The 19,379-nt window shown below is 44.1% G+C and overlaps 1 protein-coding gene across 2 annotated transcripts in view; it reads left to right on the plus strand.

Annotated features, from left to right (window-relative positions):
• The window catches only part of marveld3 (MARVEL domain containing 3), a 29,440-nt gene extending 15,406 nt beyond the window's left edge, over window positions 1-14,034 (plus strand). For both annotated transcript variants that reach the window (XM_085991582.1, XM_085991583.1), the window contains exon 4: window positions 11,139-14,034. In XM_085991582.1, the coding sequence (XP_085847708.1) occupies window positions 11,139-11,761 (623 nt within the window). In that variant the 3' untranslated portion in view covers window positions 11,762-14,034. The remainder of the gene's footprint in view (window positions 1-11,138) is intronic.
• Window positions 14,035-19,379: the final 5,345 nt, after the last annotated feature.

The raw sequence follows: 19,379 nt of genomic DNA on the forward strand, positions 1-19,379 counted from the left end.
TTAGGAGACAAGCAGACTAGTGACTAAAGTTCATGTTAATCACAACCTTGTTATGAAACCTGTCAACATTTATATTGGCAGGGTAAGCCATTTAGGACAGAGATGAGGAGGAATTTCTTCACCCAGAGAGTGGTGAACCTGTGGAATTCTCTACCACAGAAGGCAGTTGAGGCCAATACTTTAAATATATTCAAGAAGGAGTTAGATATATTTCTTAAGGCTAAAGGGATCAAGGGATATGGGGAGAAGGCAGGGACAGGGTACTGAGTTTGGATGATCAGCCATGATCTCATTGAATGGCGGAGCAGGCTCGAGGGGCCGAATGGCCCACTCCTGCTCCTATCTTCTATGTTTCTATGCTTCTCATTCACAGTAAACAGATCGGAAAGATGCATTCTATGTTCCAAATTATTGTTGTTTATCATGACAAAAGTGATCTGAATCACAATTTCCCCCTTCCTGATTTGGTATTATGTTTTTCACATAGTGCTCCCAATAGCATTTGTGTCAAATTCACAGAGAGATTTAAAGTAAAAAGCTGGCTTTGGAGTTGAATCTGTATTAATCACCTTTAAAGCAACATGTAATATAAATAGAACTTCAAAAAAAAATCTTGGATTTATATAATGTTTCATCAAGTGTCTCAAACATCTCAAGGCGTTTCACATATGATAAGTGTAGCATCTGTCAAAATGGAATTGGAATATATGGTGCAGTGGTTTTGAACCACAGAGATGCAGAATTAAATTGGTGAAACTCTGTCTGCTTTTGGTTGAGTCAGAGCAAATCAGCAGGACTAGAAAGAATGCAGCATTTCTGGTTTAACTGGTTGCGTGTACCAGTCACATGACCCTTCTTGCATAACATGCACTTAAGCTGTTGTTTTCTTCCTGTTATGCAGAACCTGTTAAAGATTAGCAATAGAAACATAGAAGATAGGAGCAGGAGTAGGCCCTTCAAGCCTGCTCCGCCATTCAACGAGATCATGGCTGATCATCCAAACCCTAGCACCCGGTCCCTATCACCCCACGTATTTAATCCCCCTTAACACTAAGGGCCAATTTTTATCATGGCCAATCAACCTAACCCGCACATCTTTGGACTGTGGGAGGAAACTGGAGCACCCGGAGGAAACCCACGCAAACACGGGGAGAATGTGCAAACTCCACACACAGTCACCCGAGGCTGGATTTGAACCCGGGTCCCTGGCGCTGTGAGGCAACAGTGCTAACCACTATGCCACCGTGCTGCCCAAGGCAGTATTGTGCAGAATGAACATACTGTGATTAGAGAGTAGGACTCACTGGTCTGGGAGAGTGTGTCAGCCACATTCTTTCTCTTCCACCCCTCTCTAGTCACCCAAAACCCTTGCAAAGGAACAAAAATTGAAAATGCTGGAGACACTCAGCAGGTCAGTCAGCAACTGTCTAGATAATTAGTAAGTTCTTCAAGTCCACACCTGAGATGTCAACTTGTCTATTCTCCCCACAAATGCTGATTGACCTGTTTGGTATCTCCAACATTTTCTGTATTTTGTTTTAGATTTCCAGCATCTGCAATTTTTTGCTTTTTCCTTGCAAAGAAAAGCGAAAGGAGACTCATTTTCTGGTCACAGTTAAGTTTTGGAATCTGAATAAAAATGAACTATTTTTCAGTTTTTAAGTGTCTGAGCCTGAGAAAGGGGAGGAAATCAAAGGACACAGAGGTACAAAACTTTGAACTTAAAACAAAAAAATATTTTTTTGTGCTGAACAAAGTGAGGGATGCTGAAGATTGAAACATTTTCCATTTCAGACACCCAGTATCAGCATAAAGCACTTCCAGGTTCACTGTAGCAAAGCCAGATGCAGAGCAAAGCTCCTTCCACTCTGCCCAACAATGTGCCTCGGAAGAGGACTCCTACTGCACCAGTGTCACACTTGGAGTCATAGAGTCATAATCCGTGCCGCTTCTTCCATTTTCCACACCATTGGGCCATTCGAAATAACAGCACTACTAATTAGGGACAGTTTTGGGTTGCAGCCTCATGTCCATTCGACACTTAATGGAGACTCCCCAGATGTTTTCTTTTACATTGGACACTTACAGCCATCAGACAGGGCAGAGCTTTATCCCACAGACTGCACTGGATTTGAAATATGGTCCCACAGATGAAATCCAGTGTCTAACCCACTGCATCATCGAGTTGAACTTTTAAAGTAATTTAAAATGTGCACAGTTGTTTTAAAGTTGCAACTTGCGACTAAGTAGCTGCCCAATTGACTGATCTATATGAGCAGGTTGAGTCACTTAGCCAGAAAGCACATCCAGCGCCAACAGCAAGCCCAGTTCTATTTACTTGTGGTCGGGGGCAGTGCTGCTTCTGGAGGTACCACCTGGGCGGTAACTTCAATGGAATGAAAATCAGATGGGTTCTACAAATGGCAGCGATCTGCCCAGCCAGATTCTTGTCCAGGCAGTGAAGAAGAAAATCTACCCCAATGTCTTTTGATGATGCGCACCGCTCTCAGAGACAGCAAAGACCCTTTGTTAACATTGCTAGTTTGCTGTGGCCAGAAGAGATGCCATTGGCAGCAAAGAGAATGGGTACCAGAGTCCTTAAAGTGGCCGCACTACTCTACCACACAAGTTGTGTTGTCTCCCTGCATGCTTCAAGTAAAACATAGTCCTCTCTTCTAGTCTGCAGTCTGATGCACTTGTCCATATGGCAGAATATTACTGAAATGCAATATACATGTTAAGTATGTTTATCATAAAATATTAGAAGAATACTGCAAAGTAAAGTGTCACAACATTTAAAATTAGTCAAGTGTCCACTAAATACGACGGGCCAGTAATGGATATGAATAATCATCTAGGGGCAGTGGCTTCTCTTCCCATCCCTGCACCTCAGGAATCTGCCAAGGATCCTTCTTTGGCCTACTCCTCTTCCTCATCTACATGCTCCCCCTTGGTGATGTCATCTACAGATATGTGGTCAGTTTCCACAAGTACACTAATGCCACTCTGCCTCTCTACCACTTACCTTGACTGCTCCACTACCTCTATGCAATCAGACTGATGGTCTGACATCCTGTCTTGAATAAGCTGCAATTTCCTCCACGAATGTTGTCTTCTGCCCCACCACAAGCTCCTCACCCTTGCCACTGATTCCATCCCCGCCTCAGCCAGTATCTCGTGCTGAACCACCACCAATAACAACAGCAACGTGTATTTATATAGCGCTTTTAACGTAGTAAAATGTCCCAAGGTGCTTCACAGGGATATTATCAAACAAAATTTAACACCGAGCCACATAATGAGATATTAAAGAGGCGGGTTTAAGTAGCGTCTTCAAGGAGGGTAGAGAGGCGGAAAGGTTTAGGGAGGGAATTGCAGAGCTTAGGGCCTTGGCAACTGAAGGCACAGCCACCAATGGTGGAGCGATTTAAAATCAGGGATGCTCGAGGCCAGAATTGGAGGAGCTCGGATATATTGGAGGATTGTAGGGCTAGAGGAGATTAGAGATTGGGGGGCGAGGCCATAGAGGGATTTGAAAACAAGGATGAGAATTTTAAAATCGAGACACTGCTTAACCGGGTTCTAATGTAGGTCAATGGGTGAATGGGACTTGGTGCGAGTTAGGACACAGTCAGCGGAGTTTTGGATGACCTCACGTTTATGGCGGGTAGAACGTGGGAGGCTGGCCAGGAGTGCGTTGGAATAGTCTAGAGGTAACAAAGGCATGGATGAGGGTTTCAGTAGCAGATGATCTGAGGGGTGGAGTCAGGCGATGTTACGGAGGTGGAAGTAGGCGGTTTTGGTGATGGAGCGGATACGTGGTCGGCAGCTCATCTCGGGGTCGGATATGACACCAAGGTTGCGAACAGTCTGGTTCAGCTTCAGACAGTTGCCAGGGAGAGGGATGGAGTTGGTGGCTAGAGAATGGAGTTTGTGGCGGGGACTGAAGACAATGGGTTTGGTCTTCCCAATATTTATTTAGAGGAAATTTCCAGTACTGGATGTCTGACAATTTAGAGACAGTGGAGGGGTCAAGAGAGATGCGCGGTGAGGTAGAGTTGGATGTCGTTAGCGTACATGTGGAAGCAGACGCTGTGTTTTCGGATAATGTCGCCGAGGGGCAGCATGCAGATGAGAAATAAGAGGGAACCGAGGATAGATTCTCGGGGGACAACAGAGGTAACGATGCAGGAGCGGGAAGAGAAGCCATTGCAGGTGATTCTCTGGCTACAACTGGATAGATAAGAATGGAACCAGGCAAGTGCAGGCCCACCCAGGTGGACGACAGTGGAGAGGCGTTGGAGGAGGATGGTGTGGTCAATCGTGCCAAAGGCTGCAGACCGGTCGAGAAGGACGAGGAGGGATAGTTTACCTTTGTCACAGTCACAAAGGATGTCATATGTGACTTTGAGAAGAGCCATTACGGTACTGTAGCGGGGGCGGAAACCTGATTGGAGGGGTGCAAACATGGGGGGAGAAATTGGGTGAGTAGCGCCACCTGTTAGCACCTAAAGAGGCAGTCAGTGGCTGTAGCGCCACTGGCTGCGTCTCCGGCGATATTCAGTAGGGGCGCTAATGGTGGCGTTAGGCATTTGCGCTGCGCCGCCACCGATAACGTCATCGGTGTGCGCAGCGCCCCATTCGTGATATTTGGTGGCGAACGCCGCAGTTGCGCTGCTCGCTACCCGCGCCCGGTTCACGGGGCCTTACTGTGCCGGCAGCGGCGCAAGTTAAGGTGGAGGTGCGGGGCGGCCGCTTTTTCGGCGGCCGCCTGCCAGCACCTCCGTCCCCGGCCTCCTAACCCCCCCCCGCCCCCCCCCACCCCCGCGGCATTTCCGGCTGTTTCCCGAGAGCCTGGCACTTCTCCTTGGTGCCGGGCTCATTTGCCGGCACTCGCGATCGGGGATCGCGCTGTTGCAGGCACCTCCCCCTTAACAGTGGGAGGAAGGCCTGCAGTACCGCAGCGTGCCATGCTGCAGCATGTGGCGCTGCGGCACGTTGCGCTGCGATAATCAGTTTCAGCGCCCTAAGAGGGACGTGGAGCGCCTCGAGCCTCGCCCCGTCTCCCTCGAGGGGCACTGAAACTGAATTTCTGGCGATCGGTATCATTCCGATCGCTGCGCTAAATCCTGCGCTCCGCCGACTTTTGCGCCACTTTGGCGCCCCAACCCAATTTCTAGGCCATGGAGTTCTGGGAAACTTGGGCACAGATTTGGGAGGCGACAACACGTTCAAGGACTTTGGAGAGGAAAGGGAGATTGGAGATGGGGTGGTAGTTTGCAAGGACAGGAGTCAAGGTTTGATTTTATGAGAGGGGTGATGACAGCAGATTTGAAGAAGAGGGGGACAGTACCTGAGGAGAGAGAACTGTTAACGGTATCCGCTAACATGGGAGCCAGGAAGGGAAGTTAGGTGGTCAGGATTTTAGTGGGAATGTGGTCGAGAGAGTGGGAATAGGGTTGAAGAAGCAGGAGGTGGGTCTCATGGACAAGATGAGCTCAGCGAGGGCATGAGGGGAGATCGGAGAGAAACTAGAGAAAGATGAGTTCAAGGCTAGGGCAGAGGGGAACCAGAGGAAATTTGACCCGGTGGGCTAGGGGAAGAGAGAGAAGCGGCAGAGGCAACTGATCTTAGTGACAAAGAAGTCCATGAGCTCCTCGCACTTGTTGGAGGTGAGAGTGGAGGAGACGGGAGAGGTGTATTAGGAGACGGTTTGCAGTAGAGAAAAGAAGTTGGGGATATCTTTGTATTCCAGATGATCCTGAAATAGTGAGCAGTTTTGGCAGACGAGAGCAGGAGCCGATTGTACTTTATGTGGTGCAGTCAAATTTGGCAGAGAATGTAAACCAGTTGTCCGCCATATTCATTCAAGTCTGCGTCCCTTGGAATTAAGGGAGCGGAGGAGTGGAGACGAGGGCCTGGCCAGGTTGAGAGAGAGAGAGAGTAATGGTTTTAATGGGGACTGGGGCATCAAAGGTGGAGGTGAGGGTGTGGTTGAGCAGATCGGTAGCTGCAGAAATCTCGTGGTGAATGGAGGGCCAAAGACTAGAATCATGGAAAGTTACAGCACGGAAGGAGACCATTTCGGCCCATTGTGTCTGTGCCGGCCAACAAAGAGCTATCAGCCTAATCCCACTTCCCAGCTCTTGGTCCGTAGCCCTGCAGGTTAGAGCATCCCAAGTGCACATCCAAGTACTTTTTAAATGTGGTTTGGGCTTCTGCCTCTATCGCCCTTTCAGGCAGTGAGTTCCAGACCCCCACAACCCTCTGGGTGAAGAAATTTCCCCTTAAATCCCCTCTAAACCTTCCACCAATTACTTTAAATCTGTGGCCCCTGGTTTTTGACCCCTCTGCTAAAGGAAATAGGTCCTATCCACTTTATCTATGCCCCTCATAATTTTATACACCTCAATAAGGTCTCCCCTCAGCCTCCTCTGTTCCAAGGAAAACAAATCCAGCCTATCCAGTCTTTCCTCATAGCTAAGATTCTCTACTCCCGGCAACATCCTTGTAAATCTCCTCTGTACCCTCCCTAGTGCAATCACATCTTTCTTGTAATGTGGTGACCACAACTGCACGCAGTACTCCAGCTGAGGCCTAACTAGTGTTTTATACAGTTGAAGCATAACCCCCCCTGCTCTTGTATTCTGTGCCACGGCTAATAAAGGCAAGCATTCTGTATGCCTTCTTAACCACCTTATCTACCTGGCCTGCTACCTTCAGGGATCTGTGGACATGCACTCCAAGGTCCCTTTGTTCCTCTACACTACTCAGTCCTACCATTTAATGTGTATTCCCTTTCCTTGTTAGCCCTCCCCAAATGCATTACCTCACACTTCTCCGGATTGAATTCCATTTGCCACTGTTCTGCCCACCTGACCAATTTATTGATATCTTCCTGCAGTCTACAGCTTCCTACTTCAGTATCAACCACACAGCCGGCTTTAGTATCATCTGCAAACTTCTTAATCATACCCCCTATATTCAAGTCTAGATCGTTGATATATAGCACAAAAAGCAGGGACCTAGTACTGAGCCCTGCGGAACCCCACTGGAAACAGCCTTCCAGTCAGAAAAACACCCATCGACCATTACCCTCTGCTTCCTGCCTCCGAGCCAGTTTTGAATCCAACTTGACACTTTGCCCTGGATCCCATGGGCTTTTAACTTCGTGACCAGTCTGCCATGTGGAAGCTTATCAAAAGCCTTGCTAAAGTCCATATACACTACATCAAACGCACTACCCTCATCTACCCTCCTTGTTACCTCCTCAAAATATTCAATCAAGTTTGTCAGACACGACCTTCCCTTAACAAATCCGTGCTGACTATCCTTGATTAATCCATGTCTTTCTAAATGAAGATTTATCCTGTCCTTCAGAATTCTTTCCAATAATTTTCCCATCACCGAGGTTAGGCTGACTGGCCTGTAATTACTCGGTCTATCCCTTTCTCCCTTTTTAAACAAGGGTACCACATTAGCAGTCCTCTGGCAACACACCTGAAGCCAGAGAGGATTGGAAAATGATGGTCAGGGCCTCTGCTATTTCCTCTTTTGCTTTACCTTTAGACAGTTGGAATTTTGAAAGTGCAGTTGTCGGTGAATTGGGAGAGTTTTTTTCCAGGGCGGACACAGCAGGAAGTAGGGTTGGAAGGGAGATGTGGGCAATGTTCCTAATAATTTTTTTTGGTGCCCCTTAAGGGGGCTGCACAGGCAACTCAAAGTACTGCGCATGCGTGGTTTTTGCATTGAAAAGCTGGCAGTCCGGCTGTGCGGGTTCCCTGGAGCGCTGCGCACCTTAAAGGGAGCTTTGGATGTGGATGGAGAGCGATACAAGGAAGTGATCGGAGATGGCCTTATCTGTGATTGACACAATGGGAATAGAGAGGCCACGAGAGATGGCAAGTTCAAGGGGGTGGCTGTGATTATGGGTTGGGGAGTTTATATGGAGAGAGAGATTAAGGGAGGATAGGAGCACAGTGAATTCAGAGGATAGAGAGCATGATGAGTTGAGATGGAGGCTGAAGTCACCGAGGATGAGAAGTTGCTCAATGCAGAGGCTGTGGGAGGAAAGCAGTGAAGATATCTGAGAAAATTGGCGTGGTACTTGGGTGGGCAGTAGAGAACGAGGATTTTAAATGAGGGGTGGAATAAGGTGAGATGCTCAAAGGAGGAGAAAGTGCCAGAGCAGTAGGAGGACAGACCAATGTGTGATTTGGTGATGAGAGCCACACCAGCACTGCGGCGGTTTGGGTGGGTCAAGTGGTGGAAGTTATAGCCAGGTGGGGAAGGTGTTATTACCTGTCGGCCAGGTTTCCGTTGAGGTCATGATGTCGATGCAATTATCCACAATAAGCTCATGGATGGCAAGGGCCTTGTTCACGAGTGAACAAACATTCTGGAGGGAGATGTGGAGAGGGGCAGAATCCACGGTCTGCACTGGGAAGGGTGAGTTTGATGGGAAGAAGATTGGCAAGATTAGCCCCCAGTGGGTGCGCTGGGTGGGTAGGAAGGGGCTGTTGGGTTTGCTGCTCGTAAGGAGGCAGCTACGAGTGCCTTGATTGGTGCTTTGGAGGATGCCAAGAGAGGCACAGAGGGAAGTTGTAGGCTTATCTAAGAGGGAGTCAAGCCTGGGACAGCGGCAGGAGAGTAGGAAGGTCGAGGAGTGCTGAAGGTTGGGGTAGGGATTTGGGATGGCAGAGTACATGAGGGGAGAAATGAAAGGAGGCATAGCGACAGGCGAGAGGAGCCTAGGAGGAGTAAAGCGAAAAGAAGTAATAAAAGGGGTGGAAATAGAAGTGATGGCCTCGGGTCTGGAGCGGTTGCCAAAATGTGCAGGCAAATGGACACGGAAAACTCAAGTTACGTCGGCCTGGTTACATAGCAACTATTAGGATACATATATCCTGGTAGTAAATGTAAATTGAAAGGAGACAATAGGAGGGAGTCCAGCGTTAAAGTAAGCGGTTCCATGATGGGATAGGTTGACGTAGGTAGGGTGGAGTCTGCACCAGACTGCTGGCACCCTCTGTGTCCTATTTGAATCCCAGCTGAGGTCCCACCCCACATCCTATCCCTCAAAGACTTCCGCCTCCATAACATTGCCTGCCCCTGTCCATCTGCTGCTGCAAACCTCAGCCATGTCTTTATCACCTCCAGATGACCCTATTCTGCTCTCCTGGCTGTTTTCCCATCTCCGTCCTCTGTAAGCTTCAGCTCATTTAAAAAAAAACTCTGCTGCCTGTATCCTAGTCTAACCAAGTCCCACTTGCCCATGATCTCTAATATCACTGACCTCCATTGGTTCCTGGTCCCCCCAGTGCCTCAAATTTAAAATTCTCAACCTTTTTAAAACTCCTTCATGACTTTGTCTCTCCTCATCTCAGTAACCACCTTCAGTGCAACAAACCCCCCTCCCCAAACTCTTTCTCTGACTCCAACCCCTCGTGCATCCACCCCTCCCTTTGCCTCACCATTTCACTCGTGAAGCGCATGCACAAGAACCTGGAACTTGCAATCTGTCAAGAATCCTCTTGACAGATCCAACACATCCCCGGGAAAAGGGCATCCGCGGGCGGAGAATTGGGTTATTTGCCCAACTTCTGCCCAGTGAATGCCCGTGAAATTCTTACGACTGGTAAGAGTTGAACTGAAAAATAAATTTTTTCAGATCATTTAAACATTAAAAAACCTGTACAATAAGGTACGGTTATTTTTAGCTCCTTTATAACATTTAAATTTATTTTTTGAAAAATTTAATGTTTTAAATGGCATTTTAATTAATTTTTAAATATGTAATTTAAAAAAAATTATTTGATGTGTACATGTATTTTTTGGGGTATTCCCATTCGTGCTTATAAGCATGAATGAATGGGGATCCCTTCTTTCATTTGTTGGGCCAGCCCACGTGATCCCAGCGGCACTTGCGAACTGCCTGCGCCTCCGAGATATGTGGGCCTCTACCCACGGGTACCCGGCGAGTCTCCATTCCTCCCGGACCACCAGGTAGGCGTGGATTTTATTTGCAGATCGGAGGCATTTCCCCGCGGGAAGCCTCCGACTACAAATTCAGGGCCAATGTCTTTTGTTCTATTCCTTTCTAATGCCCTTTTTGTACACCCTTCGCGTATGATGATGATGATGATGATGATGTCAGTAGTATCAAAATAAGATGTTCAGATTAAAACAAAGAACGCTAATTAGAATAATTCTATGCTCTTGCACAGAAAACTAGTCTTTATATTCCTTGACATCCTGGGCATAAAGAGAGTGTTGCTAGGTGAGATAAAATAAACTGGGGAAGAAGGCCAGCAGGAGAGCGGCACTGGGAGGTTATTATAGCTGTCACCAGAAACACAATTTTATTAGCAGCAATATAAAAACACCTTGAGATTACCAGTTCTGCATCCCATTAGATGAGGCAGAACTAGTTCTACATGCCTGGTCAACTAAAGAAGTCTGGGAATAGTTGAGATGGGTATGGGAAGCTGAATTATTTTGAGGGTTTAAATTTCAACCTTACAAGTTTTAATACTCAAGGATGGGATACTAAACACTGCACTATCTGACTTGAGATGTTGCCCCATTTGTTTATGCGTATAGATTGAACATTTACAATACAACATACAAGCATTGATTGCCATTATTCTATATCAATCCAAAAAGTCAACACGGAATACCAGCAATTACATTTCCGAGATTGCTCCTGGTAATGTAGGAGTTTATTTCAGTTATTGCTTGCTGAACCAGGATTATCAGAGTATTCATCGAAATGGGACACCTCTGAATTGCCGGTTAAGCCTGCACAATTTTCCCCTGAATTTTCGTGCTCTCAGCGTTCAAAATTCATGTGATCGCTGCCTCCATGTGCACCTTGTTAAACCACCCAACGTGGTAAGATTGTTTAATTCTGCTCCATACGCAAGTTATTGCACTTTATGTGGAAGATGCAAGTTAGGACTTGAAGCAGATTAAGTGAATATTGCAAACAGATTCTCCAGTGTTTTTATTTTCACACTTTTTCCATAGTAATTTTGTCAAGCTGTCCAAAGTTATTTCTGCAGCTAAAAGAGTCGAGGGTTTACATCTTGGCGATTAGTTGTTAATAGTTGGCTGTGTTTTGGTTGTTTTTGTTGCAGGTCTCTGTCAGTTGGTGGAGGTGCTGCTGAATCTGTTAATTCTGGTGTGTGGGGCAATCTCCTACAGTGGCACTGGGGGCTACACAGATCTCTCCAGCCTGGGAAGTCTCTACTACTACACATTTGGATCAGCCTATAGTGGATTTCAAGGAGCAGAGGCTGAAAAAGTAAAAGAGTTGGATATTGCGTTTTACCAGCTAAAGTTGCCTACAGTCACTGCCACAATGGCGTACAGTGGGACTTTAATGTCCTTTGCGTGCCTTTTGCTGGTTTTAGGCCTGGCTCGGATACCTTGGCGGTTTCCCTTCTTGCTGATTATTGAATGTGCTCTGGATATAGCAATAGCACTTGCCTATATACCTGCTGTTTATTTTTATTTTCAACACTTGATTGAGGGCTACAATTCAGAAGTGTGTAAAGAGAGGGAGAGTATGTACAAAAGTAAAGGGTATGATGGGTTTAATTGCAGTCTGCATGGTGCTGACATTGTTGGTGGTCTAGTTGCCTGCTTGGCTATCATAGTATACTTGCTCAATGCAGTAGCAGCAATTTTGGCATTAAGAAAGGTTAGAAGACTAAAGGGTATGAGAGAAGAAACCTATATGGAATGTACAATTGTTTAAAGGTTTAATTTATCTCTATATGCATACAGTTCTGTTGCATAGCAACAAGGAAATCAGCTGTTTGCACTATTCTGTTTTATCTGAGATGAAATTTCACATCTTTGTGACATTTGATGTAGATGATATACATGCAATTTAAAACTTTTACAGCTGAGAGTTGCAATGAATATAACTTAGACAATGAGAATGTCCTGTCACAAAAGCAACTAGAAAAGGTCTTAAAAGAATAGTGCAATAGTAGACTTCCTTTGTTTTGTAGGTTTTGGCTTTTGTAGGTTTTCAATAGGGCCAAGAAGTTTCTGAATTTATTAATACATTACTCAACAAGTAGCAAGCTTGATAAATGTTACTAGGATTACTGAGACTGCAACACTCAAATGTAGATGGTATAAAGTATTACAACAGATGCCTTTACCTTCAGAAGAGGATTGTAAAAGTCACTTCACTCACTCACTTCTACTTTTGAGTTGGTCTATCTTGCACTCAAATGGCCAAAAGACACAGTGTACATAAATTGATGTTATGGTGGGATATAGTGAGGAGCACAGTAGAGGCAGTAAAATGCATTTTACATTTCCGTCTTGAGACAATTAACAAGCCTTTTCCTCTCAAAAAGGAGTTGGGTAAGTGACAGTCTTCCTCCTTTACCTGAAGAGGTATATTAAAGGTGCACAACAGTGTAGAGGGAAGTATTAATCCATCCCGCCTTGCAGTTAATTGGATGAGGAGCAGTTTTTTAGCTTAAACTAGTCCTGTTGATCTGTGCCATGTTCTCGGTTAACCAACTGAAAAGTAAGACCGAACTGTGTTTAAAGAAAGGGGACAAGGTGGCTTTGTGGGTTTAGCACATAGTCTGTTCAGTTCTGGAGCTTGGGCTTGAACTTATCCCTGAATGATGGGATGAAAGTTTCCCTTTGACTGTAAGAATACTGTGGAACAGTAATTTAAATGCTATCAACCTACTGGTGTGAGCCACAGCACAAAAGTGACTATAATTTGGCATTAAATCATCAGGCCAAGAGGATGGTTGGTGATAGAAATGGAAATATCATTTAGTGGGATGATCTGAAATTGGATTTGAAGATATTGGGCCGTATTTTCCGATCGGAGGCTTCCCACGTGCGGAGGCCTCCGATCTGGGAAAAATCTACGCATTTACCTGAGTGCTCCTGAGGTGCGTATAGTTCCGATGCTGGGCCTCTCCAACTCCAAGTGCGCAGGGCCCACGTATCCCAGAGGCGCATGCGGTTCGCAAGCGTCCCTGGGATCACGTGGGCCATGGGGAACCAATCAAAGAAGGGAATCTCCCTTCATACACTTGATAGATAGACCAGTCAAATATATGAATGGAGATCACCCCAAAAACACTTTAAAACATTTGTTAAAAAAAAATTTTAAATCACATTTTTAAAATTAATTGAAATTACAATAAATTAAATATTTTAAACACTTAATTTTTTTGAAAAAAATAATTAATTTTTTTTATGGGGCTAAAAATAAACTTACCTTTCTTTAAAGTATTTTTAAAAGATAAATGAATGGAAATTTTTTTTTTCCTTTTTTCAACTCTTATCCTGGTAAAAGCAAGCCTTTACCAGGTGTAAGAATTCTACGGGTTTTCTGCGGGCGGAGGGTCTCCAGAAAGCAGAACTATCCGCCCGCAGAGGTCCTTCTCCAGGGCAGGCGGAGGATCTGTTGAGACCATTCTTGACAGATCGGAAATGCCGGTTTTCAGCGCATGCACTGTGCATTCCTGAAACCGGCATTTCCGATGTCCCTACGGGTGTGTACACCGCGCGTAGGGATCGGAATATCCGGGCCATTATGGGGGCAGAATAGAAATTGCTTTACGTTCTCTCGGAGTACTTAATGCTGGGTACTAAGAAATGAGAAAAGTGTTCCATTCCCCAGAGCTTGCTCTCTTCACCTAGTAGGATAGAAAATATCCCCAAATGTTGGATAAGTTGATACATATGTGTTCAGCACAATTAAAATGTGAAACATATTCAAAATGGAGTCAAAAATTGTCAGGCTGCATTGTACATATTCCTAATCTAGCTACTGACTCTAATTAGAGAAGAATTGCATTTTGAGTTTATAGTATAAATGTATCTTTTGTATGCTTAACTTTTATATTGATGGATGTTTCTTTTAAGCTTTGACTACTTTTATATAATATACCATGTATTTCTGAAAAGTATTTTGTTTGTATTGATCTGGTTGATTAATAAGACATTGTATGTAGTTTGATATTAAAAGCAATGTTCAATTTGTGTTTTTGTTCAAGTTACTAGAGACCTCAGCAAAATGGAACCAAATTGCATGGAAATAATAGTGGTGTCAAAAAGTAGGGGAAAGTTATAGCAGTTACACAGCTGATGCATGCTAATAAATTGTTCCAACAACTCATTTGTAAAATTTCAGTAGCTTTCTTAAATTTCAGATTTTCACATACAGGAAACTTTTTTATCGCCGGTGCCGGTTTATCAAAAAGTCTGGATTACAGAGAGTTATAGTTAAAAGGTACGAGAGCTCCGTACACAGCAACAAATCCAGGCTTCCCTGTTGCTTAGCAACAGCTGCAGGAACCCCGGCCACAGACCAAGCGTCCCTGTTGCTTAGCAACATGTGCAGAAACCTCCGATTACACAGCCAAGAATCAAGAAACGGCCACTAATATGAAGAAAAACTTAACTGAACCTACTCCTGAATTTTGCCGGTCAACCGAGATTTCCAGTTGTTTGGGTGCTGGTAAATCGAGAGTTTCCTGTACCATGCAAATTTCCTTTGGTGTCAGGACAAGCACCTGAACCCAGGCATCTGGTAATCCCATTTTATAACAACATCAAACAGGTATGTGAGTGGCTTGGGATAACTTGCTCTCTGATTATTTATTCTCTTCCTGATCGAGGAAGTGACTGGTGTCAGATTGGTACCACCCTTGGCTTTGCAACTCACACTATATGGAGAATCAAGTGCAGTTTCAGATCCTCGCATTCAATTCTGTGGTGTATTGGAGACCTGTAACCAACATGCTACTGCTTGACCTTTTACTGATGTGGGCATTTTGTGATGTTCTCTTTACCTGCTAGCTCACTTAACATGGCAAACAGTCTGGATTTATTATGACAACAGAACTATGGTAGTCACTCAGGCACAGTATGAACACTGCCAAATTGCTCACAGTTGAAGACTTTGCAGTATCTTTTGCAATTTCACTTAAAAAGGTTGGGGGGGGGGGGCTGGGGGCTGGTGGAGGTGGGGGGTGCTGGTGGAATGTATTCAATTGAAAAATTTCCCCATAATCCTAAGCATTATGAAGAGAGATACAGACTTGCCCATGCCTCCAGTTACTGCTTGTTGCTCCATTTTATTATTTAAGAAACACTGGTTTGAGGCAGCCTGGATGCAGACATTTTGTGTTCAACTTTATCTTGTGATATTAATAGATTGTGGTTAGAATTCCCCCATTTGTGGCACAATAGTTGAATTTGACAATCTCATGAGAAAAATCTACACACAACGCCAGCTCTCTGATGCTTTAGAGTTGCGCAGAGATTACAAATCCTTTGTTCCAGTAAACTTTTGGAAGAAGTCCTATTCTTTCAGAATTTTTTGTCTCCTGCTAGCCGTTAAACACGAAGGGAATTTCCACTTTAATTTGCAAGAATTTGTGTTGAAGCATAAAATTGTGACCACATTCTATCCAAGGCAGGGGAGAGGGTGGGTTTGAGCCTTTCTCTACCAAATGTACTTTATGACACTGCTTAGCTCACTGGTAACCTGTTGAGGAGGTTTTATCTCTGGGATCTACAGAGGTGGATGTAAAGTGAGGCCAAATGATCTGCCACCTCCTCTGGTGGTCTTGTTGGTCCTTCGGAAACAGGAGCAGAAGGGCCTGGGAGAATCATGGCATGACCTTCTGAATTTTGTGCTATTTTTCTGTTGTGCTACTGTAGTGGCATGCATCTTCCGAACTATCGTTAGAGCCAGCCTGAAAGCAGGCATTTTGTGTAGATCTGCCCCGCCTGTGATTGGGAAGCCTCAAAACAAAATTAGCTTTTCCTGGCAAACTTGAGTCCTGGAATCAGTAGGTTCAGGAAGAACGTCCTGAAGATTAAACTGCACAATTTGCAGTTTAATCTTAATGCTCATTTTTCCAGCACCTTCCCTTCCTTTGGAGCTGAACATGAAAATAAAATGTCTTTGGATTCTAAATCCTGGTTGTATTTAGTTTAATGTTGTTGTCTTTTAATTAAAGTGGATACTGAACACTCAAACGAGTTTACCAAGTCCTTCAAAATTCCTTTGATTTTCATGTTCTTTGGTAAATCAAATGCCAGGAACTACAAACTATGGGAGGGTTATTTGAGTTTCTTGCCCTACCCACATCTGTTTTTTAACCTTGTTTTTTGGGTTAGAAGTGAAAATCATTTTATCGGTATGCAGTTTGGAATGTACGTGTCGAAACCGCACTAAGGCATGAGAAGAATGATGCATACTTAGTATTGATCAATAGAATTAAAAGTTTTACATCAACAGCAGGTTCACGTTTTCTCTCCTCAAAGATAACATGCATCCACTGGATAAAGAAATCTTAAATGACACACATAACCACTAAGTTAATGCTGAGTGCTTTCATTTAGTCAGTGGGATACTTGATCCAGTCATGGCATCCAATTGTATTTTGAATAACGCTAATGTTTTGCTGCCATTTACTTGTTTGGACAGATAATTTATCACTTGGAGTAAAGTTGTTTGCGAGATCTGGTCTAACTTTACTTCACTAATTTCCATTTTATGGTGCTACCTTCTCAGTACCGTTTAAAGTCATGATTTAGCTTTACCTTCCCTACATCAATTAATATTTTATATCTATCAATGAATTCCTCCCTTAAGTTTCACTAAACTTTCCCTGTAGCTCATTCCTTTTACACTTGGGGTTCAAGTCTCGTTACTCTTTTATGAACCCCTTCTCATCTTTAATGGTGGGCTAAAACTGGTTTAACCACTGACTAGCAAAACTTCTCATGAGATTTTCTTAATGTATGTATCAATTTAGTATCGTCAGTTGGGAAAGGAATCCAAGCCTTTTTTTGGTACATTGAATATGAAGCCTAGGTCTGATTGCATGCACTTATTACAATGAAAAAAACAGCTGTCTTAAGTGAATTTTCTTTGTTGTTTCTAAGAATAATGGACTGTAGAAAGTACCATATAGAGTCCTTGTTTTGTTGATCTATGTGAACTACTCTTGTTGATGGCTGCCTCAAAATGTAATCTCTTAGTGGGTGTCGAGGAGCAGTGCAGCTGGGAAGATGTTAACAAGACCGAGATAAGATGTTAGATGTGGAGCCATCATTGTCCACACCTGAAACTTGGCAAACTGTAGATGCTGCCTGACCTGAATATTTTCAGCATTTTCTGTTTTTGTTTCAGATTTTCAGCCTCCACAATATTTTGCTTTTTGTTCAGATTGGAGATTTGTATTAAGGGATTATTTTATGTTTGTTTATTAAGGATAATCTTCAGATGGTCTGCTTTTACATCAAATCAAAAGACACTTTGAAAACCAAAAGACTTTCTTGGGATTTTCAGATCCTATGTTGCTGTGCCCGATACCGGAGTGAGCCAATAAAGGCTTTGCGAGGAATTATGTCCCAGTGGATTAGAAGGTAGCAAATGTAACCCCGCTATTCAAGAAAGGAGGAAGAGAGAAAACGGGGAACTACAGGCCAGTTAGCCTGACATCAGTCATTGGGAAAATACTGGAATCCATTATTAAGGAAGTGGCAACAGGATACTTACAAAATCATATTAGGCAGAGTCAGCATAGTTTTATGAAAGGTAAATCGAGTTTGACAAATGTATTAGAGTTTTCTGAGGATGTAACTAGCAGGGTAGATAAAGGGGAACCAGTGGATGTAGTATATTTGGATTTCCAAAAGGCATTCGGTAAGGTACCACATAAAAAGGTTGTTGAGCAAGATAAGGGCACATGGAGTTGGAGGTAATGGATTAGCATGGAAAAGAATTGATTAACAGAAAACAGAGAGTAGAGATAAACGGGTCATTTTCAGATGGGCAGACTGTAACTAGTGGGATGTCGCAAGGATCAATGCTTGGGCCTCAGCTATTTACAATCTATATTAATGACTTAGATGAAGGGACCGAGTGCAATGTATCCAAGTTTGCTTACAATACAAAGCTAGGTGGAAAAGTAAAATGTGAGGAGGATGCAAAGAGCCTGCAAGGGATATAGACAGGTTAAGTGAGTGGGCAATAAGGGGACAGATGGAGTATAATGTGAGGTTATTCATTTTGGTAGGAAGAATAGAAAAACAATATTTTTTAAATGCTGAGAAACTTAAATGTTGGTGTTCAGAGAGATTTAGATGTTCTACTCCAAGAAACAGAGTTAGCATTCAGGTACAGTAAGCAATTAGGAAGGCATGTTGGACTTGATGCTAGAGGATTGGAGTACAAGAGTAAGGAAGTCTTGCTACAATTGTACAGGGCTCTGGTGAGACTACACCTGGAGTACTGTGCACAGTTTTGATCTCCTTATTTAAGGAAGGATATACTTGCCTTAGAGGCAGTGCAATGACAGTTCACTAGATTCATTCCTGGGATGAGAGGGTTTCCTATGAGGAGAGATTGAGCCTTTACTCTTTTGAGTTTGGAAGAATGAGAGGTGATCTCATTGAAACATATAAGATTCTGAGGGGGATTGACTGGATAGAAACATAGAAAAATAGAAGCAGAAGTAGGCCATTCAGCCCTTCGAGCCTGCTCTGCCATTCAATATGATCATGGCTGATCCTCTATCCCAATACCATATTCCCGCTCTCTCCCCATACCCCTTGATGCCTTTTGTGTCTAGAAATCTATCTATCTCCTTAAATATATTCAGTGACTTGGCCTCCATAGCTGTCTGTGGTAGAGAATTCCACAGGTTCACCACCCGCTGAGTGAAGAAATTTCTCCTCATCTCAGTCTCAAATGTTCTACCCCCGTATCCTGAGACTGTGACCCCCCAGCCAGGGGAAACATCCTCCCTGCATCCAGTCTGACTAGCCCTGTCAGAATGTTATACTTTTCAGTGAGATCCCCTCTCATTCTTCTAAACTCTAGTCAATACAGGTCTAGTCGACCCAATCTCACCTCATACGACAGTCCTGCGATCCCAGGAATCAGTCTGGTGAACCCTCGCTGCACTCCCTCTATGGCAAGTATATCCTTTCTTTGGTAAGGAGACCAAAACTGCACATAGTACTCCAGGTGTGGTCTCACCAAGGCCCTAAATGCTGAGATTGTTTCCCATGGCTGGAAAGTCTAGAACTAGAGGACATAGTTTCAGGATAAGGGGCCAGCCGCTTAAGACTGAGACGAGGAGGAATTTTTTCATTGAGGTTTGTGAATTTTTGCAATTCTCTGCCCCAAAGTACTGTGGATGCTGAGTTTATTCAAGGCCAAGACAGATTTTTGGATTCCAGCGGAATCAAGGGATAGGAGGATAGGGCAGGAAAGTGCAGTTGAGGTTGAAGATCAGCCATGATCTTATTGAATGGCGGAGCAGGCTCGAGGAGCCATATGACCTACTCCTGCTCCTAATTCT

Source organism: Somniosus microcephalus, chromosome 6, assembly GCF_052327205.1.
Source record: "Somniosus microcephalus isolate GS21.2 chromosome 6, FLI_Smic_1.0, whole genome shotgun sequence".
NCBI lineage: Eukaryota > Metazoa > Chordata > Chondrichthyes > Squaliformes > Somniosidae > Somniosus > Somniosus microcephalus.